The sequence below is a fragment of the Bemisia tabaci genome, chromosome 7 (assembly GCF_918797505.1).
Source record: "Bemisia tabaci chromosome 7, PGI_BMITA_v3".
Lineage (NCBI taxonomy): Eukaryota > Metazoa > Arthropoda > Insecta > Hemiptera > Aleyrodidae > Bemisia > Bemisia tabaci.
In genome coordinates this window covers 8,656,771-8,682,217 of record NC_092799.1, presented here as the reverse complement: position 1 = coordinate 8,682,217, position 25,447 = coordinate 8,656,771, and the positions used below count along the sequence as shown (strand labels likewise).

Here is a 25,447-nt window from a genome sequence, read left to right as displayed (position 1 = left end):
AATTTCCAGGTCCCGAATTCCGAGACTCCCCTGCGGCGCCGGGTCACTTTTTCGATACACAATCGATTGTTTGCGATACACGGGACCCGCCCATGGAATTGCCGTATTTCTCACCGCCATTTTGGATCGAATATGTATCGGAAAAGTGACCCGCACACCGGGCTCGGAACTCGTCGAGCAGGACATGGCACTAGCTCTCCCATGTACATTACGACTACTCTATGTGCTCTATGTTTGTAACATGGACAACTTACTATTCCTTGCTTATTTTAGAAACGATGTAAGTGCCATTACTTTTCGTGCGCAGATGGGTGCTTTTATGGATGAACGAAACACAGCAAATCTAAATTTTATTGCTTTTCTGTGTCTTTCTAACAAACTAGCAATCTAGGCAAAGTGTTCTTAACAAGTAATTAAAAAACGAAAAATGGAGGCTCAAATAAAAAAAAAAAAAAAGGCCTAAAGACATTTTAAAGTCAAACCTATATTTTCTTTTGGCCACATCCAGGTTTTTAAAGAAAAGAAAAATTCGACATTTTTCAGAAATTACTTTTTCATTTTAACGGAACCTGTAAAAAATGGAAGGAAAGCCCCTACAAAATTCATTACAATTACTTGGGCTTATGAAACATGTGTATCACTATAGTTTCTTATAATATACATTATACAGCTGGATGTAATAAGAAAAAAATAACAAAAATAATTAAAGGAAAGAGGTATGGGGACGGAGATTCAAAATTAAGTTTTCACTATATTTGAGCGTTTATGACGACTTATTTCTATTATAGACCGGTTCAATAACTAAAAGAAACATTAAACTACGTTTTGAACTTATATCTTTTCAAATCATTCATAAATTGTTTAACTCTGCCTGCAGAGTTTCGGGCGGAGCATACATTCTACGCATCGTTTATCGACGAGAAAAAAAAATTCAACATCACCGACTAACTGTATCTTCTCAGACGGAAAACCCGGACTCCTCGGGTGATTTTACATGGCCCCTCAGTTTTAGTTCAATCGGAGAACATTCAATTTTCACCCTAAAAATTTAGTCCATGTAACCCCTGCCTTCCAGTAACCTCGGCTCAGGAAGCACCGGCATGCGAGTCTCGAGACCCCGCGCAATCGATTACACGCCTCAAACTAAGCAAGATTCGACAAAAATCTTGAAATTTTTTTCCCCGTCCAAAATCGAGAAAAATCCACAGGGGTACCATGGACTAAATTTTTAGGGTCAAACTCGAAAGTTCTCCGATCGAGCCGAAACCAAACTAATCCGCTTGGAAGTGACCCGCTGAGTCCAATTTTCTGGTCGGAAAAGCTCCACGAGTCCGCTGGACCGCGCTACCGACGAAAAACGCACTTTTGCAACAGAGCCAGAAACACTAGTTTTTGACCGTTTCTAGGGCTCAGGGAGCTCCGGCGAGTCTCGGGACCGGGCGCAATCGATTTTACGCCTCAAACTACATAGGGTTCGACACTAATCTCGAAAATTTGTTTCCCCTCCAAAATCGAGAAAAATCCACAGGGCTAAATTTTTAGGGTCAAAATTGAAAGTTCTCCGATCGAGCTGAAACCAAGCGAGTCCGCTTGAAAATGATCCGGTGAGTCCGATTTTCTGGTCGAAAAAAATCCGCGAGTTCATTGGAGCTCGCAATCAGCAGATAATTGGATGGGTGCGAAACGGCGGGTAACTAGGGTTTCCGACCGTTTTTTCAGATTCATCGGCATTTAATTGTCTGCCACTAGAGCGGGCCTGCGGCTTCGTGGAGCTTTTTAGTCAAAAAAATCGGACTCTTCGGGTTATTTGACATAGAACAAGATTGGTTTCAACTCGATCGGAGAGCTTTTGATTTGAAAAAAGTAAGTCTGTACCCTGATCAAAGAGCCTCCCAAAATTTCGCCCCTTTTTCGGTATTCGATTCGACCATCGAACCAAGGTTTAAGTGGAATCTTATAATGACAGAAAACTCAGGAAAAAATTTCAAGATGAGTTTAGGAACCGTTTTCGAGTTACGGGGGGGCAAAGGGGTCAAACTCTGGCCTTATTTTTCGCTATTTTCTTGTTGAATTAATGTGTCTACGGGGTTGTTATCGTTGTTTACACATGTAAATCACACCGGTTCCTACGTATTTCTACACGCAAAATCGAGTTTTAATGGTGACGAGTCGATATATCGATCGGTTATATCGATTTATTAAGATGTATGTATGTATGAGCCGCTTTTACGGCGCGCTAGGGCGCTCTGCGACGCCTATTCTCCACAGGAATCTGTCATGGTAGAGATCCTCCGGAAGCTGGCTTTATTAAGATTCTTTACGGAAAATCGACGATTTTTTGAGATTGAAATTGTTCATTTTTGATTCCTGGATGACTAAATGCAGGGGCGGACTGATAGTCAAAAAGTTAGGAGGAGACCTAAATGTAAGGGCCCCTCCTGTCGTTCGGGGGCCCTCTAAAAGGTCCGGAGGCCCTCCCCCGGTAAATTTTGAAAATTTCACACTTTTTAAACACGTAGGCTTTATCGGAGTTGGATTCTACAGTACTTGAACTTTAAAATAACCCATTCTCAGGATTCATCGGGGGTCCCTTCATCACAAATGCTTTTGGCGACCTTCCATGTCTCTTAGAGCCAAATTTTCAAGGAATTCGGGGCCTTTTAGTGATTTAAAAGGGTAAGAAAATTACAGCATTACGGGAAAAAAACGATGACTCGAAAAAAATTCGCCGCGGCGGCCCCCTCGGGACCTCTATCGGCAAATTGTTAGGGGGCGATCGCCTCCCCGCCCCCATGGCCAGTCCGGCACATGAAAGCCGAAAAACGAAGCAAGGACGCTTCTTCAATCTTAAACTTCCATCGCCTGATCATTTTGGTAGAATTTTTCGTTTTTTTATTAATTTACTTCAATATGAAGCTTCCATCGCTTTGCTACGGCTCAGGGATACAACTATTTGAACACTCAGGAACGCGTGAGGTATAACGCTTCAATTGAAGGCGTTTTCGAATCTACTGTATTTACAAGACGAGATTTTCCAAATTTTTTTGCATTATATTGTAGATTTGAGTTCCTTTTATTATTTAGTTAAATTACTCATGCTGCTTAATTTTTAATTATTCTGAAAAAACTATCGATTTGCAAATTACAACCCTGGCTTTAGCGCCCTTAAACTACGGGCTTAACTGTCGAAACTACAGTAGCGGCACAGGAAAACCGAAAAACAACGCGGGGACGCTACTTCAATATTAAACTTCCATCGCCTTGTTAAGGCGGAGGGATACAACTATTTGAACTCTCCGGAACGCGTGAGATATGACGCCTCATTTGAAGGCGTTTTCGAATCATCTGTATTTACATGACGAGATTTGCCAAATTGTTTTGCATTATATTGTAGATTTGAGTTCAATTCATTATTTAGTTAAATTACTCCTGCTCCTTAATTTTTAATTATTCTGCAAACACAATCCATTTGCGAAATACAACCCTGGCTTTAGCGCCCTTAAACTACGTTAGTTTTTTGCATTTTAATGTAGAATTGAGTTCCTTCTGTTACTTAGTTAAATTATTCCTGCTTCTGAATTATTATGCAAAAATTATCTTTTAGCGAAATACAATCCTGGCTTTAGCGCCCTTCAACTCCGGCCTTAACTGTCGGAACTACAGTAGCGGCACAGGAAAGCCAAAAACCAAGTGGGGACTCTGCTTCAATATTAAACTTCCATCGCTTTGCTTAGGCGCAGGGATCCTAAGGTGCCAAAGGCAGGGGTCGCCCCCCTGGCCCCTAAGAAGCCGAAGCCGGGGGCCGCCCCCCTGGCCCCTAAGGAGCCAAAGCCGGCGGCCGCCCACTTGGCCCCTAAGGAGCCAAAGCCGGGGGTCGAGTTTGTCGTCATCGTCGACGATGTTGACGGCGTTCCGCAACTACGAATCTCGTTTGCGGTGTTTGAAAATGTCCGCCTCTGTATTATTTATTGAAAGGAGAACAAATTGTCATCATACCCTGAGGTTTTCGCAGAATTTTCTTAGCACAGAGAAGAAAAATTAGGGCAGTTTTCGAGAATTGCCGTTGAGTAATTTTCCCTTGAAAAAATGAAGTATGACAGGAAGTCTGCGACGTCACAAACCGAGATACGTGGTCGCGGACTTACACCGTCGATGTGCTGATCATAGCTCACACAGAAATGAACTTATACTGCTCCCTTCGCTATCACGGAAGGATAACGGCCAAAATCACTATTTTCTAGACTCGGGAAGCTCCGTGCTACAGTAACAACAAGGCGGATAAAGAATGGTGGTCGCATTTCGTACCCTCTGGACGTCACACGGTATCGGGTACATCGGGTACATGGGCTGGCCGAGGCCGGGGGGGCCGACTCAACCTCGGATTGCACGGCAAAACCCGTACCCTCCTGACGTCACAACGCTTCAAGATGGCAGCCAAAATCGAAATGCGACCACCATTCTTTATCCGCCTTGCAGTAACAACGCCACATCCTGGCTATGTGATGATGTCAAAATCCTAGCAACATCGTCGTTTTTAACCCTCTTGAATGATATCTTCATCAGGGTGTCTAGTATTTTTTCAATTTGGAAAAATCTTGATATTTTCCTGATTTTTCCTGATATTTTAGAAAAAATTCCTGATTTTTTCATTTTGAAAATTCCTGATTTTTTCATTTTGAAAATTCCTGATATTTTCATTTTGAAAATTTCTGATATTTTCATTTGGAAAATTCCTGATATTTTCATTTTGAAAATTCCTGATATTTTCCTGATTTTTCTTGACTCCTGGCACGGTAGGCAAAATGCAGTAAGACTTTCTCCGCTGAGGAGATTTGCGTAAGAAAAATTTCTGATAAAACGTCCGATTTTTCCGATTTTCCTGATCGGCCAAAATTCCTGATATTTCCCGGTTTTTCCTGATGCTAGACACCCTGTTCTTTTGTATATCTTCTCCTTAACTTTCTTTGTCTTGGAAAAATAATAAAGGTAGTTAAATAAAGAGTAATACATGCCGCTCTCTTTCGCTTTTTGATGAAGGAAAGACAAAAAGAAAATCGATGCGAATGTTGCACTGATGTGAAGGAAAAAGAATGAGTTGGATCGAGAGACGAAATTTTCATGTTGTCGGAAAAAATTTTTATTTTACATAAACTGCAAAATTATTAAACAAGAGATTCTACATAAAAAATTTCACGGTGCTGGTGTGTTTCCTTCAATGTTCTTACAGAATTACAAACTATTGATTCACGTACATTCATTACAAAACTAAAGTCTTTTTTATCTTATCTATTGCAAATATAACAGATGGTTGTCTGTATAAAAGTAATAAATTATGATATAATATCACAAAAATGTGGACTTAAAAACTTACACAATAAAAATAAAATTCCTTTGGTACTCATTGGAGGAAAAAGTGTGCAATTTCGTAAAGTTATGAATGGATTTCATCTGATGAAAGAAATGGTCGGGGAGATTGGGCAACTGGACTGCATTTTGCAGTTAGTCACTACAATATCTGGCTCAGTTAGTCATCTAAGGGTTAACAACAACGTATGTACCATTAGGATTCTTAAAGACATACATGTTTTTAAGAATGAGCCAGAAATTGTAGTTCCTGATGACAAAATGTAGTCTAACTCTCCCTTCAATCGGCCTAATCATAAGTCTGTATTTTATCATGATATTTTCATTCTTGATTTTGTGTTTTGGAAGTAAGATCACTTCTGTCAAAAAAATTACCGGGTGGATTTGAATAGCTCTAAAACATTTTTAAACTTACAAAAAAAAGAAAGAAAAAAAAATGTAACTTTGGGTACGTTTAGATTTGAGGTGTCAAACTGATAGAACTGCTGCTGAGCAGAAAGCCGCAATTAGGCACTCCAGTTCGCCGTACCGCCGACGCGCCGCTCTCCCCTTGTTCTTTTGGACCCTTACGGACTCCAAGCCTGGGGGTATGTTGGGTAAACTTTCTACTGAAAATATTCAAGAATTATTCATCAATGATCGGAGGAGGGACGTATTCTTTTTCCCAAGGGGACACCTCATTTGCTTTCAGCAATGTTTCGAATTTCTCCTAACACACCACCAAGCGGCTTGGGGAAATAACTTGGTGCAGTGCCCCAACTGCCGTGTGGTGGTTACACCAGTCTATGAGGTGTTCTTTTGGTCATTCATCTAGTCATTTGTTATTTATTTATTTCCTTCTTTATCATGTTTTTTTACTTATTTCTTTCTGGATTATGGTTACTTATTTAATTGCAACAGCCTTGAAACTTTCTACTGAAAGAATTCAAGAATTATTCATCGATAATGGAGAGACTTATTCTTTTTCCCGTGTGGACACCTGATTTGCTGCCAGCAATGTTTCGAATTTCTCCTTACACACCATCGAGAGGCTTGGGGAAATAACTTGGTGCAGTGCCCCAACTGCCGTGTGGTGGTTACACCAGTCTATGAGGTGTTCTTTTAGTCATTCATCGGGTCATTTCTTATTTATTTATTTCCTTCTTTATCATGTTTTTTTACTTATTTCTTTCTGGATTATGGTTACTTATTTAATTGCAACAGCCTTGAAACTTTCTACTGAAAGAATTCAAGAATTATTCATCGATAATGGAGAGACTTATTCTTTTTCCCGTGTGGACACCTGATTTGCTGCCAGCAATGTTTCGAATTTCTCCTTACACACCATCGAGAGGCTTGGGGAAATAACTTGGTGCAGTGCCCCAACTGCCGTGTGGTGGTTACACCAGTCTATGAGGTGTTCTTTTGGTCATTCATCTAGTCATTTGTTATTTATTTATTTCCTTCTTTATCATGTTTTTTTACTTATTTCTTTCTGGATTATGGTTACTTATTTAATTGCAACAGCCTTGAAACTTTCTACTGAAAGAATTCAAGAATTATTCATCGATAATGGAGAGACTTATTCTTTTTCCCGTGTGGACACCTGATTTGCTGCCAGCAATGTTTCGAATTTCTCCTTACACACCATCGAGAGGCTTGGGGAAATAACTTGGTGCAGTGCCCCAACTGCCGTGTGGTGGTTACACCAGTCTATGAGGTGTTCTTTTAGTCATTCATCGGGTCATTTCTTATTTATTTATTTCCTTCTGTACTGTTTGTTTATTCATTTCCGTAAGATATCGTCGATATACCGTTGATTAAATATCTTCCACGAATGTTATCACTCCATTTATTGCATGCGGTCACTTGCACTTACAAACTCTCTTATATTAATGTTTACAGTCGGTTCATTCCGTACTATGATCCCTTCAGGCTCAGCTCAGCCTCCCAAATTATTCTTAACATTATCCTTAAACATGTAACTCTCCCTGGTAATTTTTTTTTCAATTTTTGCCCTAACTTAGAATATCGCAAGCAACAACAAACTGCGGCCTCCTGTGCTACGGCCGCGGCGAAAGCGCAACCCCTAACAGCCGATACCCCCCCTTTTTTTTTTACCTTTTCTGCATTTTAGATGCAAGGACAGATCTCAGTCAAGTGAGGGGCTTATGATGATCAGCTATGTCATCTTAGTCCATCTGGCAACCTCCCCACGGGCGATTGCGCTGGGAGTCGTGTTTCGCCGCGGTTGTCCAAAGTTCTCCCTGAAAGTGTCTCTGACACTGGGATCCATCAGTCCTTTTTTCTTGCTAAGCGAGGGAAACTGTCAAGTACAGAAGTAATTTCAGGTTGAATCCTTATAGGGTCTGAACCTTAAAACATGCCTACTTGCTTGCATAGATGTGCAACCGTTTATCAGATAAACTCAGCCTTGTTGTCAGACCTTGTCTAGTTGCCCTTTCAAAGAGAGATCCGATGAAATCCCTGTGAATCCAATGATCTAGATGAAAATCTAGAGGTTTCCTCTTATTATCCTAGATTTTTTAGGAACTCTATACATTTTTCTCTGGAGTACAGAGCAAAAATATTGATTTTTTTCAACTTAATTGTTAATGCAAGAGCATAGCAAACCACTATATTCAACACTAAATGGTCTCAAAATTGAAAGAGCAAAAATTCTTACTTTTTGAAACCAACTTTCTGATGGGCTCCGGGTTACCTAATTTTTTCTAGGTCCTGGAACCTTGCTGAAAGAGCGCACAAATCCGAGAATCGTTGACTCACTTTACATATAATTCAGCATGATTGCAGTATCGATGTCGAACTGGTCATCATTGAAGGACTGAGATAGGCCATTGTTACAATGTCCTGGACTCGAGTTTGGCGCATCTTCTGCATCACTTTCACTATCCGACAGCGGGTTTGGCTCCTTTTGAAGGGGTTCCAATCCTAGGATTGTTCTGATTGGGTCAGGCAGGGACACTTCCGCTGCTAGCAACTGACGGTAAATAGCGTCGGCTTTGCTTAGAGTTGAATTGACATCGATTTTCATGGCTAGTTCGTTTATGTGCTGAAAAGAGAAAGACAGAATAGGGTGAAAATACTTTTGAGAGCATGGATAAGGAAGGGCAAAAACATGATTTTTGTCGTTTGATCCTTACAGATTTGTTTTTTTCTATTCAACCATGTTCTATAAAACTAGAGGAAATTTTTCTTTCCACTTGAGATTATCCTCCAAAAATGGAGATTAAATTGAGTCTCACAATAACAGCAGTGAGGCTCGCAGTGTGATCCTTCTTAATTTTTTTTTTTTGGCTTATCTAGAATCAGATTTTAGGTAATGATAAAACCGTGCAGATTGGCAAATAAGTAATGATGACTGTCAAAATACAAGACTCCTATGTATTCAAGATTAAATTGAGTCTCACAATAACAGCAGTGAGGCTCGCAGTGTGATCCTTCTCAATTTTATTTTTTTTTTTGGCTGGTTGAAAATGTGGGTGTAATCTCCTCGAGACATCCCAGATTTTTTATTTAATGGCTTTCTTTCATTTTCTGTAGCCTTAGTCCCACTTAAAGTTGTTTCTGTATTATCGTTGTGAGCCGATTGAGATGTTTTTCTTCCTCAAGATTGAGCAGATACTGCAGCTCAGAAAATACCCTGAGAAATTTCATGCACCACGTCATCAGGTCTTTGATCATACTTTTGTTAATTTTATGCATGGAGCAAGTTAACAAATAATCTGAATGTCATTGATTGATACGGTTAATTCAATGCTTCTTCAATTACCTATTTTCTGACTTTCTTTTCCTTTTCCCTGACTCCTCTGGAAAAATTTCCGAATTCCCTGCCGTCTCTGACTTTAAAGCAAAACTTCTACTTGGATTTTTCTCTTTTCAATGAAGTGTCCAATAGAATTTTGTTTTGGACTTTCTTGATATTTTCTTGACTTACTAATTCCATATTGACTTACTACTTCCATATTTTGAATAAAATTTATTTATTTTTTGCACGAATAAATTGAGACTTGCTTTAATTAACAAACCAACATGTTTAATCAACTGAATCAAAGTCACTTTTTTCAGCCGCAAACTACATGCGGTTGAAAATTGCTTGATGCTTTCAGACTTTACTGATCTTTTTCCAATTTACTTGAATTTTCCTAATGACATCAGCAGCCTGATTGTTGAAATTTTTTGTTTGTCGGGACGACAAAGATGGTATAGATCAAAGGGCGGAGCGTGATAGGTCGGCTATATCTTATTGCTGCTTTGTCATGCCTTTGTCAGGTGGAGTGAAGGACTACTGTTGGAAACTTAAGAGGTGCCGTTAGCTTGTCGTGAGTTCAACCCGACATAGGCACGACAAAGCAGCGATAAGACATGGCCGACCAATCACACTCCGCCTTTTAACCTATGTCATCTCTGTCGTCCCGACAACCAAAAATTCCAACAATCAGGCTGCAGATCTCCTCCATTCTGTGGTTTCTCCGGTTTATAATGATAGTAGACACCCTGTTTAATTGTCCCGACTTCTGCTAAACTATGGACAAAATCTCCACATCTACAGATTCAAATTGAATCGGGATGTGCGAAAACCGCTAATGTCCATTTTTTCAGTCTTGAGTTTTTTTTAGTTCATAATACTTTTAAAGAGTTGATACAACCATAAAATTGATAGAAGGACTCATTTATGGATTAAGGAAACCTGAAGAGAACCACTTTCGTTGTTACAACTAACTCCGAAATGTACTTTCAACTCAGAAAAACTTAAGACCGGATAAATGGACATTAGCGGTTTTCGCTTGTCCCTATTCAGTTAAGAAAAAAGACACTCGGACGTAGTTCAGGCTGCCTCCAATGGCACCGGCTGGAGTTGCTAAACTCGAAACTTTCGAAATTTCTTACTTTCTCCTAATAAATAAATATCCTAATAAATTTCCTGATGTTCCCTGATTTATCCACAGTGAATCAGCTGTGAGATGCATATGTCCATGGACGACACAGAGCTTGCTATGAGGCCAATGAGTACTAAAAAGTTTCCTGATGATGGATGCCTTCTTCAAATAAAACAGGAAGAAAAGAAAATGAAACAAGAAGAGTTGAAAAAATGACAACTTACTTTTAAAGTTTCTGCAAAGTTGGAGTGACTGTCCATGATGGCAGATTTCTCGGTATCTAAAATTGCAAGGCCCACGAAGAGATGAAAATTTGGTCCAGGAATACCTGTCCAGAAAGCCTAGAAAAATATGCAGGGAAAGTAAGTGCCAAGTAGACGGTAGAAACCAAATTCAAGAGAAGAAATAAAAAATTGGAAAGCCTGTTTATCAATACGAAGAACAAAATAACTGTTAAAATTTATTTCTTTCAATTTAATAATTTCTTCGTTCTTCTTGCCGATAAACTGCAATTTTAAGAATTGTTGCATACTTCCGCTGATATTCATGGAATCATTAACAAATTCCATAACATGGCAAATCAATCATTCAGGCTATATGAAACCGTAACTCAAGGTAATAGTAACAATTAAGCATGCTTTAACACGAAATAAAAAATATTAAGAAAAGTGGTAATATGAGTTTCCTGCACAAAAGGGATATTGTGAATTACAATAAAAAGGATACAACAAACTAAATAAACAGCACACATGAGAAATTTCACAAAAATTAGGCTAAGTGTACAAAAAAACTCCAGAATCCACTCCTGAACACACGTTTTGCAATGTCTCTATAATAAATTTTCCAGTTCATGATGTCAGAAAGCAATTTTTCCTCGCTATCAGCAACTGGGTTTGCCAAGATGAATGTGTAAAAACTGAACCCACTTAAACAAACAATCTCTCAAGCTACTATTTATCTATTGCATGTAAGATTTTCATTGTTAGTATGCATTGGTCTTCTGCCATTTCTACTGAAAAAATTTATTTTGAAAGGATTGAATTTCTAGGCAAGGAAATTACTGACAGTTTACAAGCTTGTACATTTAATAAAGTTAGGCATTCTCACATCTCGCTCTCAACAGATCTGGTTGCCCATGAATAGGGATAGTATTCACAGGCTTTGGAAATTTAAAAGTACTTGGTATGGACAATGCAAACTGTGCTTTAGAGTAAGGACTTTAAACTTTTTAGTGTGCTCAGCATGATTTCTGAGAAACTTCACTAATCAAAATCATATTTACAGGGTTACCAACAGAATTTACAGAATGAAACTCACTGGTATTTTCCTCATAAATTTTGGTAAAATTCCTTAACATTTGATGCCATGCAGGATGATTAAAAATCGTCACTCTTAAATCCCAACACTTAACATCAGTTGTTCAAAATGTCATACAAATTCTAGAAAGTAAATGAAAGTAAATGTTTTCCCGACACTTTTATCATTTTCTCTAACACTTCCTTTTTTTCGCTTACCTACCTATTAAAATTCCTTAACAATTTCAAATTTTCCCTGCAGTGGAGACCTTGCTATTCAGTTTGCTACATCTCATGCACACGACAGATATGTTTCACTTTCATTATGTCAAACTCTATCATTATTAGTGAGAAACTTTATGTAGGAAAAGAAATCCAACATATGCAATTAGACCCGGAGAGAATTATATTGATTGCATTTTACAAGAAGAAAAAATTTACCTCCCAAATCGTCATGGTATCATCGTAAGAGAATTCCCTTTTGAAAATGACTAGAAGCCATCGGAAACAAAACAGGTATCCAGGCTCCAGATTTTTCAAATACTCGGCAAACTTTGGATCCATTACAGATAACAGCTCATGCAAGTGAAGTAACTGTCGTTTAGAGCCAGCTTGATCAACATCGAAGTTTGATGCCTGAAAAAAACAAAATCAGTCATGATCATTGAGTCAGTTCAGCCCAGCAGCCTGATTGTTGAAACTTTAACTGGCTATGTCGACAGGATAAGACAAGACATAGCCCTATCTGCGCCTTGTAATATATCAATTTTCAATTCTCGTCAAGCCAACATAAATTTCAACAATTAGGCTGCAGGAGAGATTGTTCAGCGAATAACTGTTCCCTATACTTTTGGCCCAAGTTAAATGATGAGCACATTAAAATCTCCCAAAAAATGGTCTTCGTAGTTAGGCTAAAATGCTTGTTCCTTTGGGAACGACAAAAACTTTTGGATAGAGCCACTTGCTAAACTGAAAAATGTCCACACAAAAACAAGATAACTAGAAGCAGCGCCTACCTATTATCACCGTACCCTCCTCAGATTGTTTAAATGGCGTTGGAGGTCAGGTTAATGCTGTAATTATGGGATAATGTGAATTTATGCTACACAAAACTATGCAAAGAGCATAAATGTTATTAGCGCACAATTAAAATGAGAGAAAACCCTCTTTTATTCTGTTCGATTGTGAAATGACCAACAGTCATAATCGATGCATCCTCTTTATATGTCAGAAATGGTGTACTCCAAGAGTACGCTAATAGTTGAGCTCAAGATTGCAACACTCAACTTCAAATCTCACACAAATTTTGAGCCCCCGCAATCTCCCACAAAAGATTCTGCTAGCATTGTAAACATGACTTTTCATACTTTCAAGCAGGCGACTCAGTCTAGCTTTTTTTCTGCGCCAATATTTAGCAATTTTGAATGAATTTTCTTTTCTGTGGGGTCATCCAAAAAATTGGGATGGTAATTGAATCGGTTTCTGTTGGACAGGCATAAGTCCAAGAACTGAGGAGCCCTGGCTTTTGCTAATTAAGCAGGACGCTAGGGCTCATGAGTTTTTGGCCTTAACCCATCTAACAGAAACTGATTCAATGGGCCTGTTGCAGACTTTTGCTGGAGCAAAAAAAAGGAAGTGCCTCAAAAATCACGATAAGCGCATCGGCAAGGTCTGAAATGCACTCCTTACTTCACGATTAGCGTAAGAATTTTTGCGTTTTTTTGATATTCCCGCTTCAAGATGATACCACGGCACGGGTGAACATTCCGTTGGAGGAGTCATTCCACCCAACCCCTATTCACAAGGATACCACACAATTTTCAACATAGTCAACCCGCATTCGCCAAAACACATGTGATGGGCCGATAATTCCAACCACATGATAACAATCAGCGTGTTTACTTTCACATTTTTCTCGCTTTAATAAATATCCACCTTGATTGACCTCATGCTCTCCTCAACTTGCACGCGGAAGCATCCGCCATTTTGAGCAGGGATTAAATGGAACGACTCCTCTAACGAAATGCTCACCTGTGCCGTAGTATCCTTTGTGAAGCGGGAAGCTTAAAAAAACACAAATTTCCTATGCAGATTGTGAAGTTAGAAGTGCATTTCAGAGTTTGCCTAAACGTTCATCATGATTTTTGAGACATTATCTACATGGAACAACTCTTGTTTTTGCTCTGGCAAAAGTTTGCAACAGGCCCATTGTGAGCTCAGCTAAAGAAATACTTTTGATTAATGCAATGAAAAAATGGGTAAATTTTTGATTGCTTATTCAACAGTTAGAATCTGATCAATTCATCTACATCCGATCAAAAATTCTTCCCTCGCATTGAGAAAGGCCCTGATACTCCGGCAGGAACACGTGAGGCCTTGTCTCCACGAGCCGTTTCACGAGATTTGTCCCAGGGAAAAATCTCACTTACGAAGTTGGGAAAAATATTGAGTTAATCAATATTTTTCCCAGTACCAAGTATGGTACTTGTACCCCTAGGACCCACTGAGAGAAGAAGAAGAAGTGAAAACGAATTGTGCGATATTTTATTCATTACTACATTGTTAATGTTTGTTTAGTTAAAATAATGTGTCTAATTGTCAATTGAGTGCAATTATTATTTTAATCCCGATTAAATACTCGACTTTAACCAATTTATCTTCCCGCGAAAACTAGTCGCAGGACTGTATGAGCCCCGTCCCGTGGAGACGGTAACTGGGAAAAATCCCAGAAGTTTCATTCCTGCGATTCGAACTTGGGACAAATCCCATGAAAACGTCCCGTGGAGACAAGGCCTCACATTGAGAAAGGCCCTGACACTCCGGCAGGAACACATGAGGTAGAGAGCCAATAAAAGTCTTATCTTACCACTTTGTCCATGAAGGCCGAGAAGCACCAGAAGGCATCGACTTCGTTATTCATTATAAAAAGAATCGGAGCGAGAAGATCCGACATTCCCTGGACGTAACCGAGGTCAAAATTATACATGATGTACGTCATCAGAATGTTGTGCAAGGATTTCAGGTTTGAATTATTTTCACCAGCATAGAAATCTAGGCTCCTGTCACACCTGTTTACGTCTTTTTCTGCAAACGATAAGGAGTTCATCAAATTAGTTTACGATAAAATAAAGGATGTTATGACTGTGATGCGACAAAAAGTTTAGCAGGGAGAAAAAGATTTCCCCCAAAATCTCCAAACTGTGCTGGAGTTGAGGCGGGTTGAAGTTTACGGCTCAAAAAACATAGTTTCAAAGAAAAACTATTCAAAATACGAATTTACCATGTTCAGAATGCAACGCTGCTGTAATGCGATGTGACTTTATGCCCTCCATTGGCACAAAAATGAACTGCATTCCTCAGAACTCATTTTTTGGGATGGTAGAGAATCTTTTGTTGAAATCTAGAATCACTTTGACAAAATTAACTCTACTGAAAAGTTTTCCTCCATGGACTGAGGCTGCTATCCTTTTTTCCATGGATAGTTATGATAGAAAAAAAAGGGCATTCAACCAAGATTTCGGAGTTTGAGTATATGGAGAGTAAGCACATGCATTGAACAAAAAATAATTGAAAACAAACAAAAAAACTTACCAATTAAGCTCTTCCTATCCCTAAAATCTGAAAATCTTGCTTCTTGGGCAGGCGTTACCATCTGCCACTGCAATTTCATTCTATTGTATTCTTTTTCTTTGCTATTTCTTATTTCGATTTGCTCGGCTGTGGTTGCTTCCCATGGGAGATAACCAAGTAGATACTTCCATACATCCGCTCTTAGCTTGCTGGAGATACCCTGAAAAGGAACAAAAAAACATTTACAGAGCATGTTAGAGACTGCGGTGACAATTTTCAAAAATGTTGAATGGTTTTGCGACAAAGCTTAAATCTGAACTTTTTAAGTTAAATTATAATTTCTTATGTTTAACTTTTTTTATTATGTGGGTGGTCAATAGTTATTTTGTTTCAACAGACATGTGGATTATATTTCACCAATATTTTACGTAAATAAAATGTTGCTGTATTACTCATATTTGAATAAAAAGGTCATATTCATTTAATGGTCCACTGGACGAAGTGTGAATTTGAGCAATACAGAATAATTTTTCGTCAAAATTCCATTTAGAGCGTTTCATGTTTCAATTCATGCAACAAAAATATTGGTAGTAACTCTTGACCAAGATACTGATGTTTTGCTATGAATTAATTAAAACTTCCAGCTCATAAAGAAAACCATAATCTTTTGGAATTAAATCACACATAAAACATTACCAAAACAAAAAATGCGGTATGAAAATACAGCTCTCTTAAGCTAAGTGCTTTGGCTCTGTTGTTGCTTGATGTTTACATTGCAAACAACACAGAGCAGAGAAGGAACACAGCTCCATCAAGAAGCCTGCCAAAACCTTTGTGGTACATGATTTGATTCATGCAGTCTAGGATTTTTCTTATGAGTGGGAAATTCACATGTTTCGAAATACGTAATAAAAGAAAAAGTTAGTATTTGTATCTTAATCATGAGTAGATTTCAGTAATTTTTTTTTTGCACAAATTGTATACTTCATGTAATTTTAAAGAGGCAACTTATATCAGAGGGCTTAAATTCGTACAGTATGTAGTGGTCCAATACGATACAACAATAATTTTTTATTGATATGAATTCTTATGTTGTAGTAATATTTTAATCACAATAAGAAGTTTAGAAAAGTTTTGGTTGGAGTATTTAGTTGTAAAATTAAACTTGTCTACAGCTGGAAAAAAAATCTCCTTACATAAATGTAAAAGAACTAAAAAATAGATCACTCACCCCTTGGTAGATGATTTTCTTAACTAACTCAGAATTAGTGATGCGACCTTGCGCATCGTGGAACTGAAGCCATTGTTCATAGGAAAGAGGATTTCCACGGGATAAGATTTCTCGAGGTGGCAATTTGATTGTCGGGCTTACAATTTGATACTCATCGGCTATCGAAACACTCTCCTCGCTGTGTGACAAGATCTCTGGGGTTTCTGAGGATAAGGCTCCATTTTCGTACCTATAAACTGGTTGAAAAAGGTTCTTGTTAGCAATTATAAAGAGTAGAGAAACCATGATCTATCAATCAACCGCTGATATCATTTCCTTTTTTTTTTTTTTTTTTTTTTAATTTCTTCAAATCAATTTTTGAGAAGTCTTCATCATTTATATGAGATTAAAATAAAAAGCACTAGTTGTTTCAAGATCATTGAGTCAATAATTCACAGATAGTCAACAGTTTCCTAACCATATGAGGCAATTTTAATTGTTAATACCGCACCACACTGAAAATAAGTCCATAATATAAAATTGAAAAGGAAGCGTAAAAAAGTATAAACGGCACAATGTGTACCGTATAGCTCCGCAGATAAGACGCCCCTGCAGATAAGACGCACCCCGGATTTTGAGGGGGCAAAAAAAGAAAAAAATAAATACTCGCGTATAAGACGCGGTTTTTGATGGAAAAATGCAAAGGAGAAGAAAGAAATAACAAACAACATTCCTGGGAAAAATCTCTTGATTTCCAAATTTATTTTCTAAAATTTACATGAAAGAGGATCATTGACGGTTTCAGTCGCTCTCCGCCTCGCACTCCGTGTCATACTCATCATCGCTTGACTCGCCGGTAGCCACTGACTCAGCGTCGGAGTCGGAACTGGGATCGGCATCGGCATGCTCCCCTCCTCCAGTCACACTCGGTTGCGCAAGGTCGCTGTCGTCATCACCGGCACCTGCTATTGCACTCGGCTCCTCGTTATCAGCGGCAGCGTGGAGTCGATACTCCTCCTCCCATAACATGTCATCCTCAGTCCCATCCCATAGAGAAAAAAAAGGAGGTGTTTGCATTTCGGGCATCTTGGAATTTTTTGATGACTTGATGACGTAGGTGGGTACAGTGTGAAGGGGACGTCCCTGTACCTAGCTGTACCCACCTACGTCATCAAGTCATCAAAATATTCCAAGATGCCCGAAATGCAAACACCTCCTTTTTTTTCTCTATGGTCCCATCCATGGCGTTGCTTATGCAGCATTTCTTAAAAGCTTTCTCGATGAGTGGCTGAGGTATGAGGTTCCATGCTCGTTCAACCCAATTGACGATCGTGAGGAGGGATGGCTTCTTTAGTCGGCCAGAAGCTGTATAATCGTGCACCTCTTTCACCATATAATCGGCCCAAAAGTCTTGTAGGTGTTTCTTAAAGGGCTTATTGACCGAAACATCCAGCGGCTGTAACATCTTAGTCATACCTCCAGGGATGATGACTAGATCGGATTTGTGACCTTTGAGCCGATCTTTGACATTTTCGGTCAGATGCCCTTTGTAACTATCAAGCACAATCATGGAGGGTAGCCTTAAAAGTGCTCCCGGCCTCTTCTCCCAAACTAATTTCACCCACTCCTCAACAAGCTCGTTATGCATCCATCCTTTTTCATTTGCGCGGACAATGACGGTTCTCGGAAAAATGACGTTTTTGGGCAGAGTTTTCCGCTTGAAAATGATGTAGGGGGGAAGCCTACGCCCATCAGCCGTAGCAGCTAACATGACGGTGCAGCGTTGTTTTTCCCCGCCGCTTGTCTTTACGGAGACGCTCTTCGCACCTTTTTTGTCGACAGTCGTACTAGACGGCATGTCAAAGTAGACAGGAGTCTGGTCTGCGTTCCCAATCTGTGATAAGATGTACTTGTTTTCCTTACGCTTCTTAATCACATACTTTTGAAACTCAAGGAGTTTATCCTCAAATTCAGCCGGCAATTTTTGACACATGGTCGTTCGTCGCCTCACACTAAAACCCTGTCGTTTGAAAAAGCGATAAAGCCAACCTCGACTAGCCTTAAACTGTACATCTGGGCATACTTCTCTCTTGAGCCTCATAGCATGAATACGGATCATGGCGCAGGAAATGGAATGACCTTTTGCTCTGTGCTCCAATATATACTCACTTAATTTTTCCTCCAGCTCAACGAATTTGGGGTTTCCCTTGCGAAAAGCTCTTCTCTGGTTATTCGTCTTTTTTAATTGTAGTTTTTGCAATTTCCATTTTCGGATGAGACACTCATTGATTCCTAAACGGTCTGCAGCTTTGCGATTGGATTTGAGTTCCTCGGACAACCGGATGGCTTTTAATTTTTCACCCGCGGTGTGCGGATGCCGTCTATTAACCATGGTTAATTAATAATTCGCATTCACAGCAATAAATACAATCAAAAACCAAAGATCAAAGATCGCGTCGTTTAACCACCGGAAACGTAAACAATGATAAGGGATGATTAGGTAAACAAAGGAATGAAGCCTAATTTGCATAGGTTAATAAAAGAAAGGGAGGGTGTCAACACCTAATGAGGCGTGAAATCACGCCGATTGTTTGAATTAAGACCCGCGGTCATCGTCCCAACCCCACCCCCTACTGTACCCTTTCTCAAAGCAGCAGCGTCGAGTTTGAAAAGAGGGAAAGGCAGAGCCATTGATACGAAAAAAGAATTAAAGCAAAAAGGATCTTTCCTCAAAGGAAGCTCAAATCTTTAAGAAAGGGAGATTAAAATTGCGATAACAGCGGGGATTGAGTGGGCGATTGACATGTCTTCCGCTGCGCCGCGCCAGCGCTGCATGCGGCGCGTGCCGAAAATGCAGTGAGCCATTGACCTTGTCAACAGGTGGCCACTTTCGATTGTTCGATGGCGATGAATCGAAGGAGACGCGGCCTATTTCCTGACGCTTCCCCCCACCATGGGCCAGATTCAATTCTAGCTCTGGTCAGATTGCGAGTCGAAAAAGGTGTTTACGTTCGCGGTTTTGCAAAGAAGGCATGCGTTGGGCAATTTATGCTTTGTTTGCACTCCTTCAAAAGCAAAAAAAGAGTGTCGGTTGGCAGGAATGGGTCACTATCGTTCAGTTAGACTCAGACCAGTGTGTTTATAGAGATAAGAGGATGGTACGCGTTGGGGTTGTGAGATATAGCAAGGAGGGGCCAGGGGGAACGATTATCTGCTTAGGCGCGCCTGTGAGGTATGCAATTTGCACGAGTTTCGCGTATAAGACGCACCCCCGATTTTGGGCGCTTAAAATGGGGAAAAAAGTGCGTCTTATCTGCGGAGCTATACGGTAATCATGAAGAAAGAGATCTCTGTTATGATAAGATCTGCTCTCATACACAAAGGACACACTGCTGAGGAATAAATATTGATTACATATCACAAGAATCATCAGGAGGTAATGATTTCTCTTCATTGATAAGAGATAAGAAAGAAGACAAGAGAGGGAAAACTGAATTCTGTGAGCGAGAGAATTGAATGAAAAAGGAATAGGACAGAGTTTGTTTGAGAATAAATGCAAACTGCATTTCCTAAGAGTTTCCATCAGAACGAATAAGGCGTTTGATAGTTTCTTTCACAAAAAGTAATGCTGCTTTTACATTTCCCCCCCCCTTTCGCGTGCCTCTATATTTTCAAAACTCCTTTAAGCAGCTTTCACAATTCAAAAACCCTTTTCCGGCAGCCTTCCCTTTTTCATCACGACTGATCATGACCGGAACAGTTCTCCGATCGCAGAGGTTTTGCACGCCTGGATGCGTTATTCTCACCCTGTCTTGTAGATCATTAAAATTATTGAGAGGTTACACAATCTTGGCAACTTCGCCATTGGTATATGCTGTTTGGTTGGAAAGGTCCTCATTCATACGTCTTTTAAAGTGTGAAAAATCGATACACTTGAAACAAACAAAGATAGGTATTAAGAACTTACGATCAGCAATCTTTGCAGCAGATTCTAGGGCTGTTTGAATAGGTTTTTGACGGAAATCTCTGATGAGCCGCCGAACACTGTCAGCTGGATTGGAAGATTTGCCACGAGTAAAGTCAAATTCTAGGTCACAGAAAGATTTTTGTATTGTTCTTTCCGTCCTTTCTTCAATAATTTTGTAGGTATGATGGTCCCGAGTAGACCTAGAGCAAAAACCCAACAGAAAAAAAAAATTAAGTGAAGAAAAATTGAAAAAAGAAATACCTAGAAATGTTTAAGATGACAAAAACTAAATGAAATTCCAATAAAAAAGTAGGTAATATTTAAAAAAAAAATAAATTAAAAAACCTCTTTTGAAAATACAAGTTCAAAACAGTGGTTCAAAGTAGTAACCACCAAGTAAAACTGGTCATAAAAATAAGAGCACTTATTCTTTATATCATAATTTTTATTTTTAAAATTCTTCCTTCTATATTGAGCCATTTTTACATATATTTTAAAAAGAGATGTGAGCTCCGTTTGCAAATTTCAAGCTGGAACCTGCTTAAAATTTTAATCTGCAGGGGTTACTTTCGCCAAAAGTTTCCAGAGAAGCCTCTCTCCCGCTGAGAGATCTCTCTAATAGAGGATTACTTTAGTCTGTTCCATTTAACTTTACAATATACCGTACCCTTCCTCCAACTTTCTTTAGATTCATTACTGACAGGTTTCAAAGGAAATGTGCAGCAACAGGAGCTGCGAAAAGACTTAGAAAAATACCTTCTTGTGCGATAAAATTGTCTGATGTAGGCTACAAGACTATCGACACTATCTGTCTGGAACACGGCTCCATAAATTTCTCTGGGATCTCTTAACGTAAAGACGATCTTGCGTTTGTTCTTTGGGTGTACACGATATTCTTTGATCCTTGTAACGTCAAAAGATATTGTATCGTCTGAAATCACAAGGCATAGTTCATTTAATGAAAAAATGGCAATGTACATGCAAAAAAGAAGAAAAATCCATAACCAAAGAAAATTGAGACTGACATTTAAACTTCATTAAGCAGAAGAAAGTAGTCTGGACCTTCTCTGAGATATTACTGGACACAAAACTCCCAATTTTGACTTTAGTGGGAGTTGAAAATAAAAGAATCATCTTTGTGAGTTGCTCATACAATAATGAGAGCATTCCTATATTAAAATATAGATTTGCCAGCTCAGGGATCAACTGATTCTTACTTCAACAGTGACTTGAAACTTTCTGTGTATCTATAATTGTGGTTGTTAAGCCACAAGTTATTTGTGTTTGTTTTGCTTCTTAAGCCTTTCTTTTGGTGACATATTGTGGGGACCAAACTTGAGACTTCGCTAAAACAAGACCTTTTGTTACCCAAGTCCAACTCTAGACTACCAGGTCAAAAACCTGTCTGAGGTGATAAACTCACTTTCAACTGGAAAACTCGGCAGGTGATTGGTCAGTAATTTTGACTGAACAACCGCTACTTCTCCGAATTACAAGGCCGCCAAGATTGGGCAATTTTTCCACCAATTTCCAATGTGAAGAAGAGTCACCATATGAAATGCTTGGAAAAACATGTGGGTGTGTACGACTTCTGAAAAAAAAAAGCAACCCACTTTTCTCTCCCTATTATATTTTGAATCAACTATAAGGATTTCGTCAGGTTTTTTCCCCTTATGCTTCTCTTAAGCACTATCATTTCTGTGCATACAACAAGAATTTGTCGCTAACTGTTGCTACAGGATAACATTCAAGCCCTTCCTGGGCCCTTTCCTGAGAATCATACACATTCAAGGTCTTAAAAAACTCAAAAGTAAGCATTTTTCAAGATTGCATCTGCAATATAATATGATGAAAAAGGCAGTACCTAATTAAATTTTTGTAAAATATGAAAAAAAAATAAACGAAGAAGCACTCACCACTATTACTATCATTTTTGCTGACAACAGCCCAGTCACCTTCCTCCGAAGACACAGAAACAGCGGGATGCCATTCGAAACATTTTCCTGAACTCTGAAATACAAGAAAACGTTGGTTTTATTTATATTTCACTTACTTATTGACCGATGTATCTAGACTACTTTCCGTTCTGATTTTTGTGTTCCCGATAAAATGTGGATTTTGCAGTTGACAATTCTTCCAGAAATCTATGTTTTATTAAAACAGTAAAAAGGAAGTTTCAAATTTCCACTATTTCGTACCTTGGACATACCTTTCGTACCTTTAATTTTTGCAATGGTGGTTCAGTCTTCTTATACTTGGTAATTAGACTCGGAATAATATCTTAAAGCTGTAGTCGCCTCAACATTGCCGCCACTTTGTCCTTAAAATCACCTACTTCTGTCTGTTTACAACAATGATTACATGAAAATTTCTAGCTAGCTTTCTGTTTCTTCAGCCTTGTCTCTTCACAAATATTTCGACTTGGTTTTCAGCTTTAAGTTAAGAAGTAAACAGGTTTTAATTTCATTTTAAGTTACTAGGGCAGTTTAAGGCTAGGGATGTTGGCTATCTCTTAAGGGTCTCTAGAGAGGCATTCCAGAACCAACTTCCATTTTTCTCTCCTGGCTGCAGACTGGTTCAGTACTGGGATGACCTGCCTTTGAAGCTGCAACACTGTTTAGATGTGGTTCGATTTAAATTCTAAGCAAAGGCGAGGGCTTCGGATACATTTAAGTGGTTATTTTGTTATTCTATTTTGATGTAATGCTATATCTTTTAACTTGTATTTTGTTATATTGTATTGTTTAAAGTTGTGATTTCGATGCAAGTTCTCTTGTAGGCTGGGTTTTTAGCCCGTCTATTCTTTCAATCAGTAAATAAATTAATAAAATAGTAATGTCCACAGGAAGTTACAGATAAACTTACATATTGCACGATTCTTAAAGTCCCAGGGCAGACATCTTCATTACTTCTGGATGCTTGATTTCTCATGACAACTCCATTTTGTGAAAACAGCTCCTAGGATATTAAAAAAAACTAAACTTTAAAACACTACCAAATATTTTGATCTAGACTTCAAGAAAAAGAGAGATCTTGAGGTATACTTAACCACTAAGTGCACAGTGCTGTGACAGAAATTGGAGAGCTTTTGTCGCATCTTTAAATGATGAACTCAGAGCACTGTATATACCAACCATTCGATGGGTGCCATTTTTCGGTGAATGGGAACTGCACTCGTCTCCGTGCTTAACCCATTCGCCTCATTGGACGAGTATACTCTTCAGCGCGCGCGCAGGACATATCTCAGTTAACGAGTTAATTTACGGCATCTATCGGCATTGCTACGCGATCATTTGGATCATGTTTTTATGCTTTCCCAATAATGGGCATCTTGAGCGTCGCAACGCCGACAGATATTGCGAGTAAACTTTTCAGCTGAGATAAGTCCTGGGCAAGCGCTGAAGAGTACACTCGTCATATGAGGCGAATGGGTTAAACTCATACAGGTTTGAAAGCCTTTACAATGACAACAGCTCTCCTTAAATGTCAAGAATAAATTTTTGCATTCACTATGCCAATTTTTACCATGGTGTTTGAATAGAGCTCATTCAGACAAAGGCCAAATCGTGTGCACATCAACACTCCCCAACAGTGCAATCTGATGGTATGGATGAACCTACTGAATGATGCTGAATCCAGGTAAAGAATCAGAGAGTGACTTTTGTCTTAATGTGCGATGAGCAAGCTCTAACAGACTTTCATTCAGGCTAAGGAGCATAGATGACCTTGAAACTTGCCTTGAAATAAATAAGTTTCAAAAGAGATGATGCACAGAGAAAAATAAAAAGAATGTCAAATTGACATTTTCGAGTGTTAGAAATCTGCAAAACAACCATCAGTCGTTAGTTTGACACTCCAGCTGTTCATATTGCATCGAAAGAACGCAACAGCCAGAGTATCATATCAGCATTTGAGAGATATTATGTAGATTTTGATATTCACAGATGTTGATACAGTGTTCCAATTTATTTCCTACTTGTCATGGTAGGTAAGAAAGCATTTCCTCTATTCCCTTATGTTGCAGAAAAATTTTGAAACAATTACTGTCATTTTTGGGGACTGAAATTTCTACCTGGCGCTTATTGGTCTCTGGAGGTTGATGGGATCTTTGACCTATGTTTAATGAACGGAAGAAGCAAACAGCATTCGATGAGTTTATTTAGATGACACACCTTGTTTTGAATAGAACCTAACCTACTTCACAGGATCCACACATTGATAAGGATGACCAATTCTAAAGTTCTTCCAACTAGGTGTGTACCAAAAGTACAATAATTAAATTAACTTTCAAATTCTCTAAAATTTGAACTGGTAATCTCTGACGTTTAAAATTTGGTTCTTTTTCAATCAAAGTGAACTTTCGTTCCTGAGAAGCCAAGGTTATTATGCCGTTTACGTTGAATGGTGTACACCCCACATTAAGGATTTGGACACCTCACTCTCAATATTTTAAGGTCTTAAGCGATGGTGCGGCAATATTCAGACAACATTCCTTTAGGTATAGAATGCATTTAGTACACCAGGAAACAAGTTTGCAACCCAGACTATGCATGGAGAACATCCATAGGGTTAATAGATTCCTTTCACTTGTTTTGTAGGTACTTAAAGTAGGGAAGAGGATAGTGAAGAATTCAACTTACGACTCCAACGGATGGTTGTCCTGGAACCTGCATTGTTTCCCGTTCAGGAGAATTCATCTTTGCAGGGGAGTCTACGAATCACAAATGTAGCATTCTAGAAAGTGTGTGGAATTTACGAAGATCTTGAATGTACTGGCTAAAGTCAGTTACGAGTCGTTACCTGCTAAAAAAGCATGATGGTAGGTAAATTTGTACCTACAATTAAAGCACAGGGCAGGACTCCAGAGGAGCTTGAGGGAGGAGATAAACACTTACGGATACAGAGAGAACAAAGGAGTTCTTCCACTGAAATTCACTGCACAATGTTCAAAGACTATGGAGTTCACGGGACACAAATGATTCGCTCTTCCACTTGATTCTAGCAGGAGATAAGATATTGAATAACTTTGGGAAATTAGTGATTCAGTTCTAAGTACTCGAAAGTGGAAACGATTAAAGAACCCAGTGTTGTGTGACTCATCATAACAAATCCTAATCTCAGACGCAAAAACCAGTGTTGCCAACTCGTAAAATGGTCCAAA

General features: G+C 39.0%; 1 protein-coding gene across 1 annotated transcript; it reads right to left on the bottom strand.

The window, feature by feature from the left end:
• Positions 1–5,095: 5,095 nt before the first annotated feature.
• Positions 5,096–25,339, bottom strand: Tbc1d15-17 (TBC1 domain family member 15/17). Its single transcript, XM_019044957.2, has 11 exons — positions 24,927–25,339; positions 23,152–23,244; positions 22,203–22,296; positions 21,043–21,217; positions 20,287–20,486; positions 16,341–16,576; positions 15,131–15,329; positions 14,406–14,623; positions 11,981–12,175; positions 10,469–10,585; positions 5,096–8,416 (listed from the first exon to the last, which is right to left on the bottom strand). Exons 1-11 carry the CDS (start codon positions 24,981–24,983, stop codon positions 8,132–8,134), a joined length of 1,869 nt encoding a protein of 622 aa, XP_018900502.2. The 5' UTR covers positions 24,984–25,339; the 3' UTR covers positions 5,096–8,131.
• Positions 25,340–25,447: the final 108 nt, after the last annotated feature.

Coding starts and splice junctions, on each gene's coding strand:
- Tbc1d15-17 (XM_019044957.2), bottom strand. CDS start 24,983: ATGAATTCTCCTGAACGGGAAACAATGCAGGTTCCAGGACAACCATCC. Junction 22,297..23,151: donor CTTTAAGAATCGTGCAATAT/GTAAGTTTATCT, acceptor CTTGTATTTCAG/AGTTCAGGAAAATGTTTCGA. Junction 8,417..10,468: donor ACTTTGCAGAAACTTTAAAA/GTAAGTTGTCAT, acceptor TTCTCTTTTCAG/CACATAAACGAACTAGCCAT.